The 22495-nt window shown below is 37.2% G+C and overlaps 1 protein-coding gene across 4 annotated transcripts in view; it reads left to right on the plus strand.

Moving 5' to 3' along the window:
* The window catches only part of SYNJ1 (synaptojanin 1), an 87595-nt gene that overhangs the window by 29320 nt on the left and 35780 nt on the right, over positions 1-22495 (plus strand). For all 4 annotated transcript variants that reach the window (XM_060098550.1, XM_060098551.1, XM_060098553.1 and 1 more), the window contains exons 6-13: positions 13-96; positions 5312-5373; positions 6527-6623; positions 8003-8172; positions 10325-10406; positions 12844-12996; positions 15813-15978; positions 20746-20937. In XM_060098550.1, coding sequence (XP_059954533.1) covers positions 13-96; positions 5312-5373; positions 6527-6623; positions 8003-8172; positions 10325-10406; positions 12844-12996; positions 15813-15978; positions 20746-20937 — 1006 coding nt within the window. The remainder of the gene's footprint in view (positions 1-12; positions 97-5311; positions 5374-6526; positions 6624-8002; positions 8173-10324; positions 10407-12843; positions 12997-15812; positions 15979-20745; positions 20938-22495) is intronic.

A 22495-nucleotide genomic window follows, 5' to 3' on the forward strand; every position in this document is an offset into this window, starting at 1 on the left:
TTTTCTCTGTAGGTTGTGTACTTAGATGACTGTGTTTCTTCCTTCATACAAATCCGGGGGTCTGTCCCATTGTTCTGGGAGCAACCGGGGTTGCAGGTATGTATTTTGACATTTCGGTTTTTTTTCTCTTGAGAACTTTCCATATTTTCTCAAGTTTCAGGATAGTTTATCAGTTCATTGGATAGTTCTACTACTCAGTCTAATAATATTAGCTAGATCCATAAATGAGGATCCAAGTACAGAGGTCCTGGAATTGTTCTAGTTATTTTTTCCTTTAATGTTCTTTTAAATATCCATAGAAATTCAGCTTCCATATTTAATATTAAAATTTTGATGTTTTCATGGCACATTGATTTTCAGAGTGTTTCTCTGCTTTACTATCTCAGTATCTTAGTGTATAACAATTTAGTCTCTGTAGGTAGAAAAATGTAGTAGTTAAAACAAAGCTTCTGAAACCAGACTTCTCAATTTGAACCCTTACTCACCGCTACTAGTTTTGTGATCTTGGGCAAGTGATTTAACCCCTTTGTGTCTCAGGCTTCTTATCTGTAACATGGGAATAATATTAGTAGTTCCTACTTCTTAGGTCTTAGGGTTCTTATGAGGATGAAATGGAAAGTGCTTGGAATAGTAACTGGCACACACAGTCAGCACTAGGTAAGGGTTAGCTATTGTTGTTAATAAGAATATATCTGCTACTGAAATTTTACTTTGTAATTTGTAGTGACTTGTCATCTTGAATATGTTCTCTGTTTTGCTTTCTGATCTTTTTTTCCGAAACTTTCCTTTGTTGATTAAATGTAAGATTTTTTTTTCACCTAAGATCATAATACTGGATTGCCCATAGTAGTGTGATTTTGCATTTTATTTTTATTCAAACATGTTTAGTTCTGAAAGTGTTAAATTATATTCATTTTAGGCTTCTGATATATAACGTGTAGTAAATTTTGTGCCTCAGTCTACAGTATTGAGAAAACAGGAAAAAAAAAATCTTGCCTCCATTTAGTTCACAGTTGGATCTCTCTTATTCTAGGATGGTTATTGTGGAGAAAAATTGCAGACCACTTGAACCTTTTCAATAAGGCAGTTTATTCAAGACAGGCTAAGAATTAACAAGGATTAATACTTGTACTGCTTTGCTAAAATTCCTGAGTTCTCGTTAAGACCAGTTTAACTCATGTGGGTTTTATCTTTGGCATATAAGTGTAACTTAAATAGATACATTCCTCCCCACGTCTCTCTTGGGAAAGAATACCCACCCTACCCCACTTCTCCTAACTTTTTGTGACCAGAGGAGGGTGTTTGGAATATTTGCTTTAAGAAATTTCTAAAACTCTGCTTTGATGCAAGGTAAATGCTTTTGCTTTAGAGACAGGCTAGTATAAGAGATTGTAATAGCCTATTTATAAGCCCTCTGTTTTACTGCTTTCTGTGTTATTAAAAAGTTCAGAATTACGGTGTTTAGTTATTCAGTAAGGTTGGATCCTGAGTAGTTACATTGAGGGGTCCTCCTTGGGTGGGACTTCCTTCCGACTTCCTTCTGTGTTCTGTGGCCTGTCCACACAAGTAGTCTGGCTGGATAATGTCATTTGATTATGGGCTGAAAACTACAGATTTTTAAATCGTGCCTTTCTTGATAGAGATAGTAATTTATTATTTTTTTTTGCGGTACGTGGGCCTCTCGCTGTTGTGGCCTCTGCCGTTGCGGAGCACAGGCTCTGGACGCGCAGGCTCAGCGGCCATGGCTCACGGGCCCAGCCACTCCACGGCATGTGGGATCTTCCCGGACCGGGGCATGAACCCGTGTCCCCTGCATCGGCAGGCGGACTCTCAACCACTGCGCCACCAGGGAAGCCCGAGATGGTAATTTTTGAGACATCAAGGCAGTCCAGCAATTCTGCCAAATCATCACTGAGCTGGCCTATTGTCTCAGGTTGGGTTGAGGATTGGGTCAGTAGTTCCCAGTTATTTAGCTTAGTAGTTTTTAAAGCCAGCCTTTCTTTGAACAGGGATGGATTCGTTTCATGAGTATCTTTTATCATTTCCCCACCATTCTAAACGAGTAGGTAATAGAGGAATGAAAATAATAGATATTGATTTTAAAAAAATAAAAATATCAAGACCCCAAGTTCATTTTCTCATAGAAGACAAATAAGGACTTTTGACTTAGGATGGCTGTAAATGGTCGTTAGGTGTCCTGTGTGTTCTCGGGACTGGAATTTATTATCGGGGATCCTTGAAGTCAGTGTTGCCTAGCGAGATGTCGCACTTCACAAGTCACGGACAGAGAATCCTCAGGCAGTTGTCCCTTGTTCTGCCTCTTTTCCTCCATGAATAATTCCTCTCAGGTTCTTAAAATATTTTAAAGGAATCTTTGGAAGTGATTTTAAAATGCAGATTCTTGGCCTCAACTTCACTTGAATCTTTTTGAAAGATTCAACTTGAATCAACTTGAATCTTTTTGAAAAGATTCAAAAATAGAATCTTTTGGAATGGGGCCAGGAATCTGCATTTTAATGTGAGTGGTTAATTTAACCACTCAAATTAGAGAACGTGCTGTACTGGATCCTTTCCTGCTGCTCTTGCGGCGTATCCAGCCCTGCCTGCTCCAGCGGCCAGTCCTGAGCCAGCAAGGCAGCCCTGTGACGCTTAGCCCCAGCTTTCTCCTAGGTCTTGGGACTTTCTCTTTCTTTTCATTCCCACTCCTGTCATCTCAGTTAAGGTCTTCATAATTCCTTCTTGCCTGGAAGATCCTCACAGTTTTCTCACTGATCTCCTCCCTGCTTTCTGGCTATTCTTACCACTTTTGATCTGTTACACTCATCAGATCTATGCACCCGTTTCTTCGTGTTCTGGCTTCCTCTACTTATCTGGCTTCATGCCTGGCTATTTCCAGCAAGAATCCCCTGCTCCCCAAACCAAGGTTTGTTGTCCTTCAGTAGCTGACTCAGATCTCATGGAATGGGTTCCAGTCACTCCTCCACACTGATCTCTTCATGAAATCCTTGAGTTCTTCTAAGCATGTATTATTCTGTATACATTAGGTGTATATAGTCTTGTATCCCATGAGAAATTCAAAGACTGTAGTGATGCTTCAGAGAGAGCTTGCAATCTGTTTGGGGAGACAGGCCTTTTATGGAAAAGATAAATATCAGTATCAATTAGTTCGAGGCATCATAAGAGTTGTCGTAAAGTGCTGCCCAGGTAAGAGTGATATTTCAAGTGCTGGCAACTCACTCATTTTACTTATGATTTCCTTTTTTTGAAGGTATTTAGCATTTATAATTTGTAGTGTTCCTATGATACTATATCATTACATTATATTATAGCCTATATTAGTCTTAAAAGATGGTAAGCATGAGATTTATGCCTGGCATGGTGTGGCACATTGAATTTTTGGTTGAATTGAAGTTTCAGAAATATGTGAACACGAAGCAATGCTATTGTCAGAAGATGACGTTCCATACCACCCAATGAAATGGTTTTCTAAAAATATCTTTGATGTAACTTTTTTTTTAATTGGGTAAATTTATGGTTATTTAAAGCCTTAAAACTTTTATCACCATTGACATAACTTTTTTATTATAGTTTTTTTTTAACATTGAGTAATAAAACCTAGTCTAGTCTAACCAACAGATTGCTGTAAGAGTTATGATGTGTAGCTAATTGTGTATATGCGTTGGGGAGCAGACAGTAGGGAACCACCACAGCCGTTACCTAAAAAACATGAGAAAACTTGTATTTTTTTCACCTTCTTAACAGTTGAGAGTACTGTGCAAGATAAATGTTGATGAATAAACAAAATGCTAAGTCTTGAACTTTTATAGAGTTATAGGCAATTACCTGAGAGGACTCCAAAGAGAAAGTTTTCTGCCGCCTAAAATGCTTAAAGTCCTGGAGCACACATCTTTCAAAATTTAAGATTTTATACAGTCTATTAAGCACTAGAAAATGAAATGGAATATAGATGTGACATTTGGCTAATCAATTTTTTACTAAGAATAAAAAGCACTAAAGAGAGAATCCACTGATTTCTCAGGACAGTCATTCAGTTGTCTCATCAGATCAGGAGGGGTAATGCTGAGTGAATGATAATACTGTTAATTCAGTTTTGAACTTGGATGGGCATATTAGTGCTTATTTTCTAGTTTTATTTGTCCAACTGCATGACTGATTTGGCAGCCCTCCTCCCACGCCGCCTTTAAAGTCACTTTGTTCACAGATTAGCAAGAACGAATTCTGGGGAACTTTGATCCCAAAGTCTCAGGGAAATGTTTAAAAGTGAAATTCAGGTCTCACTGCTGTATATCTTCTTGGCATCTGTTACACCTTTCTCAATTCTGCCTCATCTCTCTGTCGCTTTCCTATAGGAGAAAAGAAAAACTGTAACAAAACACAATCGGTAGGGGCTTCCCTGGTGGCGCAGTGGTTGAGAATCCGCCTGCCGATGCAGGGGACACGGGTTCGTGCCCCGGTCTGGGAGGATCCCACATGCTGCCGAGTGGCTGGTCCCGTGAGCCATGGCCGCTGAGCCTGCGCCTCCGGAGCCTGTGCTCTGCAACGGGAGAGGCCACAGCAGTGAGAGGCCCGCGTATGCAAAAAAACAAAAACAAAAACAAAAACACAATCGGTAGTTATTTTCCATCTTGTTTAATTCTCTTAACCCAGATTTTCTGATTCTGCAAAATGTGCTATAGTTGTGTGCCTGAGAGATTGACTTGGAAAGTCTGTTTTTCCAGGAACAATATTTTTAATTTGTAGGATCTCTGGGTGAGGGAGGAGTGAATAGAGTATTCAGCGTAACAGAAAAAAAAAAGAATATGTAGACATTGCACTTGTCGGCAGCCCAGAAGAGTAGGAATTTTGGTCAGGAGGCCTGAATTGTCATGCGAATCTTTTTTGAAACGAATGCTGTTGCCCTGAGAGGACAAGTTTACTCACTTGGCTGTATTTGGTTTTTTAGTGCCCAAATGGCAATATCGGTTGACATATAAAGGGCACGTAGTTTGAGCTTAAAACAAGGTAATGTATGTGAAAGCACTCTTAAAAATCTTACATAAATAAAAATTCTCGTTAGTTTACAAGTGTTTCATAATGGTCTAACTTCTAGTTCTTTTTTTGTGAGGTTGTGTTTTAAAAAATGAAAGGGATGAGAACCTCCTAGAACTTGTTTTTTAAAGAATATCATGAATGGCAATCACTCAGCTCACTACTGGGTGTTTAGCAAACGCATTGTTACATACTGTAAACAATATTTCTTTTGTCTACATGTTGGCTCTTGGTATGGTTAAACATATTTTTCTTATCTTAGGTGGGATCTCATCGTGTTCGTATGTCAAGGGGGTTTGAAGCCAATGCACCTGCTTTTGACAGGTAAGACTGATTATTTTTACATAGTGCTGTAGGTTTTGATATTGCTAAGCAGTGAGACTAGTTGTAATTGTATTTACTGATTCATTTCAGCTTTTTTGGCTCTAAGGAAAATTTCTTCTTGACTCCTAATTTAACTGGAGGACAGTGACACTTACTGTTATGAATTCTAGGGGTTGTAGCACTAGGTGTGTGGGCCTTGTTGTCTGGGCCTTAAAACTACCTCTCACCAGTGCGCTGTCCAGTACAGTAGCTGCTAGCCGCCTGTAACTCTTGAGCATTTGAAATTGACTAGTCCAGATTGAGATGTGCTGTAGGTATATAATATATACTGGATTTGAGACTTAGTGCCAAAAAAATGCAAAATACTTTATTGATATTTGTTTTATATATCAATTACATGTAGAAATGATATTTTAGCTGTATTGGGTTAAATAAACTGTATGTAAATTAATTTCCTCTTTTGATTTTTACTTGTTTAATATGCCTTCTAGAAAAATTTAAATTGTATCTGTGGCTCATACTACATTTCCTTTGGACAGCATTGCTCTCTAGCTTCTGGAATGGTTAGAAGCTGGAGCAAATAAAGGCTTATATTTGGGGTCTCTTTTTCTTAAGGCTAGAGCTATCAAGGAGGTCTCTCTGAATACTCACGGAGTGTGTGATGTCCTCATGTGTGAGGCGCAGCCCTACGCCCTCTGCCCTCGCTGCCTTCCCAACCAGGCTGGGTGGCTCGTGTTTTCCATGGCTGTCTAGCTTCAGCCTCAGGGTGGAGAGGGATCTGGATGATTCCAACAGCTCTAGCATAGGTGGAAGTTTAAGTCAGAGAGGAAATTGCATTAACTGGGTTTTTATAAATTCAGAGTTTTTAGACCATGTGGAATGGATTTGTATCCCGTTTTGCCAATTCTGTGAGTTTAGGGGCTTCCCTGGTGGTCCAGTGGTTAAGACTCCACGCTTCCACTGCAGGGGGCTTGAATTCCATCCCTGGTGGGGGAACTAAGATCCCACATGCCACAAGGCACAGCCAAAAAAAAAGAAAAGAAAGAATAAAATACTGCCGCGTGGGTCCTGTTTAATAATGGGTTCCTGTTTATTGAAAAAAGTTTTTGGCTTGTCATTTGACATATGTTTATTTCCTTTCTTTCTTTAATAGGCATTTTAGAACACTTAAGAATTTATATGGTAAACAAATAATAGTAAATTTGCTTGGATCTAAGGAAGGGGAACATATGCTAAGTAAGGCTTTCCAGGTAAGTATGATCATTTTTTTCTTCTGTTCTGGCCCATGGACACCTAGAATGGTATTTTTAAATAATATAATAATCAAATTCTTCCAGGGAGTAAATTACTTCCCAGAAAAAGATTGGGTACTTGTTGGAACCATTCATTCTTTGGGGCAATTAGGCAACAGTTCAGGATAATCTTGCTGAAATTGGGATTATGGAAAGCTTTCAAGGCAATTGACCCTGTTTTCTATAGAAAATCTGCTTATTTATGATGTAGAGAAGCAGAAGGATACCCTCCCTCTAAAAAATGCTCGTCTGTCACTGGCATAAAGATACCAGGCAGTTTCCTCCTTCATCTGTTCATCGTCTTGCCTATTTCCTAGAAACCATAGTCACTGTTTTAAACCTATGAAATGTTGAATAATGCATTTGTATACACACAAGACTTCTTGTACTGATGAGAGAAAATTTGAGGATTTTCATTAAATAAAAACCTAAAGAAATGTCTGACTTCTAAGGAAAAATATTTTTCATAAATGTTTGTTTGAGTCTGAATTGATATAAATTATAGTGTTACATAAGAGTATAAACTTAAACAAAATGGTTAGAAAACATTTTCTAAAGTTTAAGCTAATGAAGTACAAAATTAATTATTTGGCTATTTTGTTTTAATATTGTTAATAAACAACTTATACTTTAGAGAATGACTTTTTATGGTAAACTTTTGAAACGTTTGTATATATTGAAGGTATAAAAAATGAATTTTTCAATTTTTGATGGGCTTTGTCTTAAAAAATAAGCTATTTTATTTTGAGTTTCTGTAATAGATATAAACAGTCATTATATTTTTATGGTAAAAAGTGAAACGCTGGTGGCTGGAAATCATTTTTCATTTTCTAAACCAGATGGGAATGTTATTTAAGTTCCCTGCTATTAATCATGTCATACCCAGTCTCTCTGGGATAGTATATGAGGTTTTAGGAAAAAGATGCCATAAGATAACAGCAAGTAATTTTCCATTTTACTGCCAGTGGCAATGAAAGCTTTGTGAGATTAGTAAGATTTCAAGGACCTGCTGAGATTTTCATTTAAAATGTAAAGTTCCAGGGCTTCCCTGGTGGCTCAGTGGTTGAGAGTCTGCCTGCCGATGCAGGGGACACGGGTTCATGGCCCGGTCCGGGAAGATCCCACATGCCGCGGAGCGGCTGGGCCCGTGAGCCATGGCTGCTGAGCCTGCCCATCCGGAGGCTGTGCTCTGCAATGGGAGAGGCCACAGCAGTGAGAGGCCCGCGCACCACAAAAAAAAAAAAAAAAAAAAAAAAAGTAAAGTTCCATTTATAATAATATATTGATAAGATCATATTTAGTTAACATTTAGATGAATATTTGCCTTTTATTTTCAGAGTCATTTGAAAGCTTCTGAACATGCAACTGATATCCAGATGGTGAATTTTGACTATCATCAAATGGTTAAAGGAGGAAAGGCAGAAAAATTACATAGTGTTCTTAAACCTCAAGTCCAGAAGTTTCTGGATTATGGATTTTTTTATTTCAATGGAAGTGAAGTTCAAAGGTTTGACTGCTCTGTTTCTCTTTTCTTTAAACTGGGACTTTGCTATAATTTTATTTAATTAAATAAAATACCTTCCTTTATTATACTTGATTTTAAGCTTCTTTTCCTTTCTTTCTAGTAATAGCTTACATTACTGGGCACATACCATGGGTCAAGCAGTACACTTAGTCTTTACAAGTATAATAACAATCGCAGAGATCAGTTCTATTATTATCTCCATTCACATTTGAGGAAGCGGAGGCATAAGGCTATCATCTGCCCCAGGTCACGTAACTAGGAAACGGTAGAGCTTGATTTATCTGGCTCCAGATCTCATGCTGCTATCTCTGAGGCTATTACAGTTCTCTCTTAAAATTAATGTCTTAATATTTCTTGGCCTCAGTAAGGATTATTATTATTATTATTATTATTATTTGGCTGTGTTGTGTCTTCGTTACTGCATGCGGGCTGTCTCTAGTTGCAGTGAGCGGAGGCTACTGTTCGGTGTGGTGCACGGGCTTCTCCCTGCGGTGGTTTCTCTTGTTGCGGAGCTCGGGCTCTAGGCACGCAAGCTTCAGTGGTTGTGCAAGCGGGCTCAGTAGTTGTGGCTCGCGGGCTCTAGAGCGCAGGCTCAGTAGTTGTGGCGCACGGGCTTAGTTGCTCCGTGGCATGTGGGAGCCTCCTGAACCAGGGCTCGAACCTGTGTCCCCTGCATTGGCAGGTGAATTCTTAGCCACTGCCCCACCAGGGAAGCCCCCAGTAAGGATTATTAAATGCAAAAAAAAAAAAAGACATTGGTTATTGTCTGCTCTGATACAGAACTATGGGGTTATAAATCTGAATGTGTGTTTAGCTCCTCACTACTGGCCTAATTAGAAATAAGTGGTAATCGTCATCATTCTATGAAGGTCTCTGCCCATTCAAACATGGAGGTGCTTAGCATGGTCTGAGGGTGGAGTTTTTGGCCCTCTGACATCAAAAGGTCACCGACTCAACATTCACACATGCCCAGTTGGAGGGTTGATGGTCCTAACCAGTGTTAACCAGTTCAGCTTGGTCCTATCCAGTCTTAACCAGCTCATCTCCAGCTATACACAGCTGACTCCAAGTCCCTGGAAAATAACTTGGACAAACATCTTATTGCTTAGGCTGCCTGCTGCTTGGAGGATGTGCAAGTCTTAAAATGACCTTGATTAGTGAAGGCAGGTAAAATGGATTTGACTGATCATTACCCATGGTTTAATTATAATCTACATGAATCATTTATTTGGAAACAAAAAAAATAAGTGGATGTGGTTGAATAGAGAGATATGTAAGAAAGAATGTATGGCACATTTCAATTAGGATGTGGTCACAAATCCCCCTTGAACAATGCCATGGAGGGAGGGAGTATAGAGGACTTACAATTAGGTGACTTGAGTTCAGATTCTAGTTTGTTCCCCTTCTGATTTTGTGAGCCTGGATAAGTCATTAGCTATTATGAGTCTCTATTTCTTATGCTACAAATGACCCAGATTCCGTCAGTAGTTAATGAACGCTTGCTAGGAGCTAGAGGCTGCTAGGAGGGAGAGGTCCAAGAAAGACAAGATGCATTTCCTGCCTTAAAGGAGCTCATGGATTAGTGAAGAAGATACAGTCTATAATAGACATCTTCTCCCTCATAGATTATTGAGGGTGTTCAATGACGTGTATGAAGGGACTTGAAAGCCTAAAATACTCAATAAATGTAAGCTGATGCTACAGCTCTTGAAGATAATGACTTTACAGATAATTAGGGGCATCTGAATAGTATACTCAACTTTTCCCTTTCTCTGTGTTCCCAAAAGTCAGGCAACAAGAAAACAATTCAGTGTAATTCCTTGTGACTTTCTAAAGTCTTTTGCGTTTTCAACAAATTGAATGGAGATAATAAAATCTATCTTGCAAATCTAAAGAAAAAAGAATGTATGGCAGAATGTTAACAGTTGTAGAATCTGGATGGTGGGTATATGGGTGTTCACTGTAAAATTCTTTCACCTTTTTTGTGTGTTTGAGAACTGTTACAGTAGAAAGTTGGGGGGGGGTTGGTAGAAAGTAGATGCTACACTTTAATCAGCTTAATTTTTCTCAGTTTGTTTTAGGTTTGTTATTTTTGTTTTAAACTGTCTGTTTAATTTCACTGAATTTGTTACAGATGCCAGAGTGGTACAGTGCGAACAAACTGCTTGGATTGTCTTGATAGAACAAATAGTGTTCAGGCATTCCTTGGCTTAGAGGTAAAAAGAATAAAATATGTCTGTGCAACTTGTATCAAATGCCATTTTCAGTGCTTTTGTAATATTTATGTTTCTCAATTACTTTTCACAAAATGAAGTTATGCTAAAGGCATTCTTCTAGTCTTTTTCTTTGGGGGAGGGGGCGACATCCCTTTTCGTTTAAATGTTTCCTTTATCTGTTCTAAATACTTTCTTTAGATAGCATCTGTTTCCCTCTATTGTTCCTTAACTTTCCCTTAAAAAAAAACCCCTGCTATTTATATTATTCCAGTAATTGCCTCTTCTGCCTGTCTTTTGGATAAAGAAAAGAAATACACGTATAGTGTGTGTGAAGAAAAAAAAAAAGAAATACATGTATATATTTGGCCTTCATTCTCCGTGTTGTCTTTTAAAAGTCTTTTTGGAATGGGGGAGAATCTGTTTTCACATGTACAACCCTATAGGATTATATTTTCGACAGAGTCTGATCCAGTGCCATTTACATGGCATTTTCAAATCAGTAGCTACAAAAAACAGGATCAGATGAAAATGTCATTGTTAGAAGGAAAGTGAATGAGAGCCAACTTCTGTAACAAAGTCTCTGTTTAAAAGTTTTTTCCTTTACTATTTATATATCAAATTCAGTCTAATTTAGTCATAATCTCAACTATTTGACAAACTGTGTAGCAATGCTGAGATTTCTAAGTCTTGCCTGTTCTGCAACAGTTAGGTTCATAAGGCTATTGTGGGTCTTCATTTAGTTCCATAGGAACTTAGCATAGTTCTCAAATACTATGAAGAACAGGAATAGGAAGTAACAGGTTCTTACTTCTTCTAACAGATGATCTTAAATTTGGCCAGAATATTGGTTAATTAGTTACTCTGGAACTGAGGGTCTTTCTTTCTCGAAATGAAAGTACAATGTATAGAATTGTCTACTACAAAAATGTATTTTTCATGTAACTAAGTAAATATTACTGCTTTGCCTTTTTTGAAATCTGTCCTTGTGGTTTACTTAGAAACTACAACAGAAATAAGAAAAGTAAAAGCAGGAATTTGGTCATAGGGATGGAGTTTATCACACGGCTCAGGTTTGTTTTGAGTTCTGTTCTGAAGTGGCTAAAAACATTTAGTTAGATTCTGAGAGTAAGCTCAGTGAAATACTTGAACATCTTCATTAAAAGTAGAGCAAGTGTTAGAATCTGACTTAGTTAACTACCCACTGTTTGTTGTTAGGTGTGAGAATACTCCCTAGTATAGCAGTTGGTTGACTGGTTACAAAATATACTGCTAATGTAGGCAAAACCAAACTACTTGTAGTGAAGACCACTTAGCCCAGTTCCTTGAAGAAGGAGGTATAAATGATAAAGGAGATGCCAGAGGCTGATTTTGTTAATACTCCATGCCTGCAAAGAGTAGCCCTGGTGTAGGTCTCTAGGCAATCAGATAAACCCAGTATAGGGTCTTTAATATTATTTTAATGTTTAATCTCTCTATAATTATGGATAATGTCCACTTATAGACAAGATAAAAGAAAACACAAATGGGAGGGAGTTAAGTAAAAATGCAAGGCATTGACTAGATTCCAAATAAGAGAAAGAGACTGAATAAGGATTGTATGTTGCTTTGCCTTTGCCAGACTTCAAGGCTAAGAGTCATTCATAGTAAAGACCAATAACTTTTATGAACGCTTCTACCATGGTGAAGGAACTGTGGGAGCCCAAAGATCCTTGCATTCCTTGCATGCTGTGTTCCCCCTAGTTCTCCCTTAGATGCTTTACTGATACGAATTTTATACATTAGAAGCTGTCATGACTTTATTCAGAGATATGACTTACTTTTAAAATTTTGATAACAATTCAAAAGCAGCTCTACTTTTCTCACAATCTCCTGACCTTAATTACCCAAATGTGTAGAACCAAATCCAGAAATTAAAGAAACTTAGTTATTTCTACATATATTTAAATAAACTAGGTAAATATTGATATATTTCTCTGCTCCAATGCATGCTGTTGTGTATTGTTATTTTAGGTGAACCAGATAAACTAGTCTGATTTATAGGGACATTTTTTTTCCTTTTTTTTGGTTGCGCAGCTTGTGGGAACTTAGTTCCCCAACCAGGGATTGAACCTGGGCCCTCGGCAGTGAAAGCAGGGAGTCCTAACCACTGGACCACCAGGGAATTCCCCATAGGGACATTTTGATAAGCTTAATATCATTTAACCAGAAAGAAGTTCTTATTACTGCAAGGGAATACTGAGTTACTTGTAGGTTTCGTTGATGTGATATTTACTTTAGAAATTAACATGGTGGGAAATAGTAAACTTGTGTTTTCAGAATCCAGACCCACAAAGTCCTGTAACTGTAAATTTTTGGTTTGATTCTGGTAGTTCTTAAAGAGTCACATCATAATGAATGTATTACTATACTTATAAAAGTTTCTCTTTTGCTATTTTAGATGCTAACTAAACAATTGGAAGCTCTCGGCTTAGCTGAAAAGCCTCAGCTGGTGACTCGCTTCCAAGAAGTTTTTCGATCAATGTGGTCTGTGAATGGTGATTCAATCAGTAAGATTTATGCAGGAACTGGAGCTCTTGAAGGAAAGGCTAAGGTAGATCTAGACCTATTGTAACATTATAAAAGATCCTTTTGCCTTCTTTAGTAAAGCTTTAAATGGACTCTTTTTAAAATTAATAGTTTGGTTTTTATAAGGTATCTGTTTTAGAATTCTGCTTTATCATGCTTTTACGTCCTCTTTAACACTTCCTTCTATAGTGGATCCTAATGATTGAACAGATAGTTATTTCCCTAGGTTTGAAGGACATGTATATATGACATATTCAGTTGTTTAGTGATAATCCACTAGGCTTAGATACGTGTTCCTCACATTTTTTTAAATGATTTTTCACCTGCATAATATCTGTTTTACTTTTCATACTATTTTGATTAAAAATATGTTTTTTTTAAACCTTTGGTTTTGTTTATGTGTGTGTGTGTGTGTGTGTGTGTATGTGGCCACACAGCACGGCATGCAGGGTCTTGGTTTCCTGGTCTAGGGATCGAACCCAGGCCCCCTGCAGTGGAAGCACGGAGTCCTAACCACTGGACCGCTAGGGAATTCCCCCAAATATGTTTTTCTTTAAAAAAAAAAAAATCAGAGACTTCCCTGGTGGTCCAGTGGTTAAGATTCCACACTTCCAGTACAGGGGCCATGGGTTTGATCCCTGGTTGGGGAACTAAGATTTCACATGCTTGCTGTGTGGCACGGCCAAAATAATTTTTTTTTTAATTTTAAAAAGTAAAACAACAAAACAAAACCTCCCCTCCCCCCCAAATCATAGTCTTCCCAATAAAGAGTCTTGTCTCATTTGACTTTGTTTCCCCAGCACTTGACACAGTGCATTCTCTTGGATAGATGTGTGATAAATGCTGGACGGACCAGTAAATCAATGGGCAATTTATGCCACACCCACTGTGAACCAAATGCTATTAGAGCTTAAGTTTTTATTCTTTTTCTTTTCTTACCTTGAAAAGGAGGCTATCAAAATGTGCAAAGGAAGTGTGAAATATGGACGTAATTATACGTCTGTGCCTCATCATTACTTTTATCTACAGACTACTTTCTCCTTTAGTGTTTGGCCCTTATTGAGGGACTTTGGGTGCATACTTGAGGTATTTTTCATTATTTTATTTACTTAAATATTGACCTTTTATGGCTCCTGGCCTCCATTGAATTTATTAATATTCTAAATCCCTACAATTTCTCAAATTATCCCAGAAATAGAAACAGGGACATTTACCACTTTTATAGTTTCTTATTTAGCCACTTCAATATAGCAGCTGAAGTTCATCATCACAAAGTCTTCTTTTAATTTCCAAATCTTCCTCCTCTTCTGTGTCTCATAAAGTGTCATGCCTCTGTTCAGAGGCATTGGCCCTACTTGCAAAAGTTCCTTTTGTTCAACTCACAGAAATAATTTGTATAGACATTTACAAATATTTACTTCTTAAATGGTCCCTATTTTTTTTTTTTTTTTTTTGCGGTACGCAGGCCTCTCACTGTTGTGGCCTCTCCCACTGCGGAGCACAGGCTCCAGACACGCAAGCTCAGCGGCCATGGCTCATGGGCCCAGCCGCTCGGCGGCATGTGGGATCTTCCCGGGCCAGGGCATGAACCCGTGTCCCCTGCATCGGCAGGCAGACTCTCAACCACTGGGCCACCAGGGAAGCCCCCTTAAATGGTCCCTATTTTTGAAAACCCGAGATTGTTAAACTTTCATGTATTCATTTTGAATAAAGAACATAATTCTTGCTTTTAAACCTCATTCTCTACAACTATCGCTTAAAATATTCTTTTATATTCTGCCTTTTTGTTTCTGCAGTTGACTGTCTATGTACAGAGGTTACATATATTTTCAGTGGTCTTTTATCTCTAACAAAATAGATATGAAATTTTATGTATTAAATATTCTAGTCTGAATTGAACTAAAATCTAACATCTGAACTGCTCTTTCTTTTCCTTTCTCTGGGTTCCTTTTGATTAATTGCCTGATAATGTGAATGGTGAGTCTCTTTTCAAATAATGTCATTTGCATATGTTTTATGGAAGGAAATAACATTTTAAGCCTCAAATTCCTGTTATTTCTTTAAGGAATATAAATTACATGTTGCAAACTAAAGTTCTTTTTCTAAAAGGCAAGAGTTTGTTGTTTTTTTTAAAAACAATCATCAAAATCTGTAAGATTAAAATCTCTTTATGGTAGCTAACACACCCGAGTAAAATATATGTTGATTAGAAGTTATAATTGGCTCTCTCACTGTAGGAATTGGTATATATTTATTTTTATTACTTATATTTACATAGGCAAAGTGACCTAAAATATACAAACTGTAGTTTACATGTTACAGACTAGACCTTCGTTCTCATATTCAATTTTAGTTTTAACTAATGTAAGTTTCTGGGAGCAATTTCAATTTTATTTTCCTACTATTAGAATACTTTGAAGTTTTCCTGAGAACATGCAAGGGCAGTGTATCCTCCTTTATCTCCCCTGCTTCTCTCCACCTATCCCATCCATCCCCAAGTCTAAAAGTTACTGTGTAAGAAGTAATTTCCTTGTCTTGAGTAAGTATGTTTCAGTTTATTTCCTTTATAGTAAACAATTTTAAACTTTTAAGGCTCTAGATATCATTAGTGGATGCAGTTGTGGCATTGAGCTTCTTCTGTCTCTGTGCAGAGCTGTTATCCAAAAGAGGAAAAGAAACGGTGACATCTTGAGGCATTTTAATGTGACGGTTTGATATTCAAAATAGAATAATTAGGTCCTTTTTATTACAGTAAAGTCATATAAAACTTATTTAAAGTTTCAGAATACCTATTGAATAAAAACAATTTAGAATGAAAGTCCATGCTTTTTTCCCCAACAGGCTGGAAAGTTAAAAGATGGTGCTCGTTCTGTTAGTAGAACAATTCAGAATAACTTCTTTGACAGCTCCAAGCAAGAGGCCATTGATGTTTTGCTACTGGGAAATACTTTAAATAGTGATTTAGCTGACAAAGCTCGAGCCCTTTTAACTACTGGAAGTTTGCGTGGTATGCGTACTTACTTTATATTTTACTTTGTATTGTTTATATTCCTTCTAAAAGTCCAGGAGGTAAATGTAAACTTATTTACGTAAATACTTTTTAGATTGAGTTGATTAAAATAGTTTTGGAAGGAATTTCTGGCCGTGTAATTTTCTAAAATTGCATTCTCCAAAGGAAGTTTATCTCTCCTAAAATGTCTATATCATTAGTGGAATTATTAAGCTAAAACCGAGGCCCATGCATGTTTTCTTTTATAGATTATGACTGAGGAGGGAGATGGTTTAAGTATTGCTAACTTTATATAAGGCAGGAATTCATAAAATATTCAGCTAGTACTTTCAGTAGAGTATATAATAATTATGTAGAAAACATTGCTTTATTGAAAAAACAATACCTTTGTTGGTTATTTTGCTAATCACCACCCCAAAAGTTTCTATAACTTGGTCCTACCTTTTAAATGCTATTGTTTGAATAAGCATTAAATCATATTAATAATTTTAAAATGCTTATTATTGGACACTGTCATTCCCAATTTTAATATTTGACAGAAATATATGGCTTTCAGAATGGCTGTTTATCTTTCACTGTGTCTTTCATTAAAATCAAAAGAATTTGAGCTCATATCAGTGAGCGTATATTAAGCAGTATCGTGGGAAAACTCAATATACATTGTAAAACTTAATAGACTTCCTTAATTTCATATTTTTTTCTATTTTAACACTAGCACTCTGAACATTTTCATTTCTTCTGTTAACGCCCCCCAAACCAAACCTTTCAATTTTCCCTGTTCAAGTAGGAGAAATTGTTCTTCATCAAATTATGTACTCTTGGGTCATTACTTAGTCAAATACGTTATCATGGATTCTTTCAGAATTCTGCATGGTGCTGAAGGTAGTTAATTACAGTCAGCTCCTCAGGGATCTGTGAGTAGGCTGGGGACTGAAGTCTACTAAAGCTCTGAAAACCAGAATCTGATCTTAGCTACTGCTTTTAACGTCAGGCTCTCTTCTTGGCTTCCAGCAGTAGACGCTGACTGATTTGCGTCTTATCACCTCTTTCCACCTGTGCCTACTTTGATATGGAGGCATTTATCAGCAACAACTGAAAGTAAGCCATTGAAGGAAAGAGAAGAAGTGAGGGACATGAGTAATTCCCAGACTTTGGTTTCCTGCACATTTTACTATATGAAAAATATACCCTTAAAAAAAGTACAGTCAGTTCTGCTCTAACACTTATTCTGAGAATGGGGATTTTGTTCCAACATGGATGCTATATCAGGGAACATTTTGAGTCTAATGCCAATTCTGCAGTAGTTTATGCATGATTTCACTGGTAATAATGCTAGGGAAATGCAGAAAGCTGCACCCAGCAGAACTGAGGTGGGTAGAAATATACACAACACACATACACATGTGCGTACACCTGAGACATCTCTCTCCCTCCGTTCACCAGACGTATGGTGGGCCAGATCCATCCATAACTGGTGTTACAACTTACCGTCCAATTGCAGAGACCCCTTCTCCCAGGATTCACAATTACTTACAAGCACAGGCCTCCTGCTGCCCCTTTCTATGAGCAAACCTCAGGTCTTTGTCAAAATGAAGTGCCATATTTTAGACGTATTCGTACATTCCTTAACCATTTAACATGCGTAAAATTCTGCTACCGTTTTTATATTAGGTTCCTATCTTTCTTGGCACGTCATCGCCGAAGTGTTTGAATGTTGTGCCCAAACCCCATTTTTGCCATAAGCCCTGTGCCTGTGGGAATTTGCACCATTTTGCCTGGCATGGTGATTTTGCTGGAATGTGTATGTTTTGTTATAACTGAACTGATAGTACTTATCAACTGGTGAGTCCCAGAAAGAATACTACGAGGTGTAAGGGCAGTAACTTCAGTATTTCAGCCTCTTAGGTTTTCAGGTTCATATTATCCCTCACAGGTATATGCACGTGCACACACTTAGACTTACATACGGGAGTGGCCTGGAAAGCAGGCCTAGAACCTTCTGATTGTGAAACTCTGGACATCACTGAGTCCCCATAGGATTTTTCTTAGATGCAGAAGGTTTGCATCAGTCATTGTCATTTATTTTTATCTTTGGTGTCCTACAGCCATCAGAAAAAAATTAACTCATCAAACTAAATCAAAAGAAAAAAATGAGGCCGTCTGAGAATGTTTTGTCATAACATTCTAGACTTCAGCTATAACTTGCTGTTTTACTAATGATTCTTTGTTTTCTTCTTGATGCATCCATAGTTTCTGAACAGACATTACAGTCAGGTACAGTATAGAAAATCAATCTGTAAATAAAAGCAACTTTTTCTCTATTTTTTTAAAAAGTTGATGTTGTATATAAATAAAGCCGCAAATAAATGGAAACTTTATTTTGCCCTCCGAATCTAACATGATAAATTGATACCTTGTTTTAATCTGAGAAAAAAATTTTAGGTTTGAGAAAACTAAGTATTTCATTTAGAAGGAAATATGCAATGCTCTTTGTATTCCTGTAGCAAATGCTTAATTCCAATTAAATATAGGTCCTCTAGTTTTAATTTTACTTTTATATTTCATTGAACAAGCATCATTAGTGTTATATCTTACTCTTTATAGGCTACTGGAAAAAACCCAGGGGTGACTCTTTCGGATTAATGCCCGAGTACTGTGTATTTATGGACTACTCAACGGTGCTTCTCACACATAATATTTTAAAAGGCATTTAGTGTACTAAAATATGACCTAAAGTCTTTTAAAAAGCATTAAGATTGCTAACAAACTTAGAAGAGTTAAGTGTGTAAGACCTAAAGGTCATTATTTTTCTTGCCTTTCCTGTTCTTAGGAATCTCACGCCTTCATTCCCTGGACAAGGTTTATGATCTTGTCTTTAAACTTGAATCTGTGGTGAAGTGAGCAAAAGCTAAACTCTTGCCAGAAATTTAGCTGAAAAAGAATTTCACTTAAGATTTGGTATCCCTTAAGATTTGTTTCACTTAGTTATTGTGCTGAGTGTTTTGAGAAACTATTGGCAATTTTTTTGAGAAGGATGGAGGAAGAGAGCCCTTGGATATATTTTTGAGTTACATCATGGAATCCATTTTCTGAAATGGTATGGTATTTAGGGACGGACATCTGTTTGAACATAGACTCATGTCTTTCTGCACATTAAGGTGCCAGCCGGTTAATAAACTCGGAATTTTCTGTAAACTTTTTATTCCATTTGTAAACAGATTTTAGTAGCTCACCCAACGTGGCAACATGTTTTTGTTCACACAATTCATTATTTGTCTTGCTGGATATTTTAAGCTGTTAAATCATTATAGAACTTGTGTTTTGATGTAGAAAGGATTGTAGAAGCTGTTTTCATAGCAGTAACAATGGCAATGACTTCAATTAGAAAGACCAGTGATAATCTGTAGTAATAGAGAATTATTCTTTATCCAGGTTCAGCAGGCTTTCAGTTTACCATACCAACAGGCCAGAACAAATAATCTGCTTTCATTACCACCAGACACCTCTATATGAGTAATCAAATCAAATCAAATAGCAAGAGGGCTAGAAACGTGTACGTCTGCCCCTGGGAACAGTGGGGACGTGCTTGTCATCTAAATCAGCAGTCCTTTCGTGGGATTCACAGGTCAAACTATTTTCACTCTAATCCGAAAAAGTTATTTGCCTCTTTCACTCGTTCTCTCACAAGACTGCTTGCTGTATGTACCTTGGTATCCAACAATAATAATTAATATCATAATAAAATAAGATCCTGTGGTGAAAGGTGAGCGCCATTGTGATTTCCCTTTCCTCTTGCCAGTTAACCGCCCGTTAAGGGCATATTCTCTGTCTTTAGATTGAAGTCCTGTTAAGGCTCTGTTAATTTAAGTGCCAAGGATTTGACTTAACCTAAATGAAGCATGGTTTAGGAGGAAGAAGGATAGGTGGAAGTCAAAAAAATAGGTGGGGAAAGGATTGAGGATTCAAAATGTATTGAACATTTATTCATTTAACCATTACTTACTGAGCACTTACTATGTACCAGGCGCTCTTCTAGTCACTAGGGATATTAGACCAACATTTCTGCCCTCATGGAGCTTCCATTCTTGTGAGGGTCCAGTGGCTGAGCAGTGAGAGAACAGGGATTGGGTGGCAGGTGAGGGCAGAAAGGCAGGGCAGGTTGTTTGGGGCCTTGCAGAACGTTTGTAAGGACTTGGTGTCTCCTCTGAGCTGGGAGGCGTTTAGTCATGGCTTCATCTCCATCCTCTCATTATTGTCCATAATTTGTGTTTTTGTCAGGGAGCCATTATTCATCAAACCACCTGTCAGTAGCTAGAATCCTAAATGTAATGGTTCTTGAATGTTTTTGTTTGGGAAGAAATAACATATTTTTACTAGCCTCCGAATGAAAGCTGTATGAAAGTCAGTTGCTATATTCCTAAAAATGTGCAGTCTCTGCTTTTGTATTTCATAAAATAGTGTACCATTTCAGTGAAACAGAACTGTTTGTTCTGCATGTTTTTGTTGCTGCATTAATTTTGTAATAGTTTTTTCACTTGGGCTATTGTACTTAATGTATGATGTTTTAAAAGTTGTGTTGGTTAATTGCATTGTGCTGGGCTCTGTGTTCAAGGCTGTCTTTTTTGTGCTTATGCATGTATCTGATGCTTCTTTGTGCTGATGATGGTAATGGTACTTTCCAGCCATCATTTCTCAGTCATGAAAATCAATTTTTGTAAATGGTTAAATGCAGCCAAAATTCTGTTGTGTTTTGTTCTCGATTAGCATCTTCTAAAGTTCTAAAGAGCCTGTGTGAGAATTTCTACAAGTATTCAAAGCCCAAGAAAATTCGAGTATGTGTGGGCACCTGGAATGTGAATGGCGGGAAGCAGTTTCGCAGCATAGCTTTTAAGAATCAGACCCTCACTGACTGGCTTCTTGATGCACCCAAGTTAGCTGGCATCCAGGAGTTTCAAGGTTGGCATTTTATAATACGGATTTAATTAATTAACCCTGACTGTGATTTATTAATCTAGAAAAGAAATGTGGCACTTCACAGTATGCATTACCTTATAAAAGAAACTGGGATTTATACATTTGAAGACCAACATTCTTATAGATAAATCTGTTCAAATCTTAGGTCTTTTGTATTACTAGACCTTTATCTACTACTTCATAAGAAAACATGGTAAAATAAAAGATCCTTTCCTTTGTTATTTGATTCTCAGGAAATTGGATCCGTACATAAATTAATATCTTTAAGGTAACTACATGTATAAGAAAAACTAGTTCTGTTTTTATTCTTTAGACTGATACAAAGCAAGCTTATTTTATGATTGATAATTTTTCAAATTTAATATGTTCTCTTTTTCAAATACAGTCCTTTATTTGCTAAGATAAGAAATAGGGTGGATCATGAGCAGTTTTACAAAACTTGTTTTGACATTTATTGGCCCTTTATAGTAAACGGTACTGATTCATCCTTGTAAAGATTTGTCATTCAGTTTGGCTACTCTGCCACCAAGCTCTTCATAGCCAGAACCAAACATTAAGCTGAGGATGCTTGTATTAAGATTTTAACTAGAATCATGGATTTGAGGCCTTCTTTGTTTAAGTCAACTTTAATTCCTTTTTCAAATGGTACACACTTACCAAGTGTTATTTATGAAGGTGATGTACATAGGAAATACTGTGAGATGCAGATTTTCCTTTTTTAGTTGTCTTTAATCAGTCACACCTTAAACCCTGGGAATTTCCCTAAACTTTTATTAAAATGCCCCTTTTCATTTACATTGAACCTAACTTGAAACTGTTGTTGTAGTAGTGATAATAACAATAATAAAATAACAGCTAATACTACAGTTCTAACTACTTTACATCTATTCATTTAATCCTTATAACAGACCTAATACACCATCACTATTACTATTGCAATTTCACAGATGAGAAACTGAGACACAGTAAGAGAAGTGACCTGCCCAAGGTCATTCAGCTAGTAATGACACAGCCAGGGTTTGAACTCAGGCAGTTTGGTTCCAGAGTTGGGCCACTGCATTTTACTTGTGAACTCGGGCAAGTTGCTTAGGTTCTCCAAAGCCTCAGTTTCCTGTCTGTAAATAAAAGGCAAATATAATCTGTCTCCTAAGGTGTTTGTGTAGTAAGTGAGAAGATTTGTGTATAAGCCTTGCATATAATAGCAGTCAGTAAATTTTTTTTCTCAGTATTTGTTCATAGTATTTATAAGTTCTTTCTCTAGCTATTTATCCTCATTTCTGAATGCTTAGGACACCCAAAGTTCCGTGGGGTTGCTTATCTAAAGCAGCTCTGTTCTCTTTTGGTCTTGTCAGCTATGAGAGAGCTAATGGCTAGAACAGATGGGTTAGTCTGAGCCCCTGACTCTTCTTATTTTCCTAGATTGCTTCCACTTAGGAATCTTCAAATTTAAGTGTAAAAAATCCCTCTCAACTGTTTCCTCTAATTTGAGAATGTTACTCAACCACTTTATTATTTGTACCCTTTCTGAAAAATTTCTTTC

Source organism: Mesoplodon densirostris, chromosome 5 (genome assembly GCF_025265405.1).
Source record: "Mesoplodon densirostris isolate mMesDen1 chromosome 5, mMesDen1 primary haplotype, whole genome shotgun sequence".
Classification (NCBI taxonomy): domain Eukaryota; kingdom Metazoa; phylum Chordata; class Mammalia; order Artiodactyla; family Ziphiidae; genus Mesoplodon; species Mesoplodon densirostris.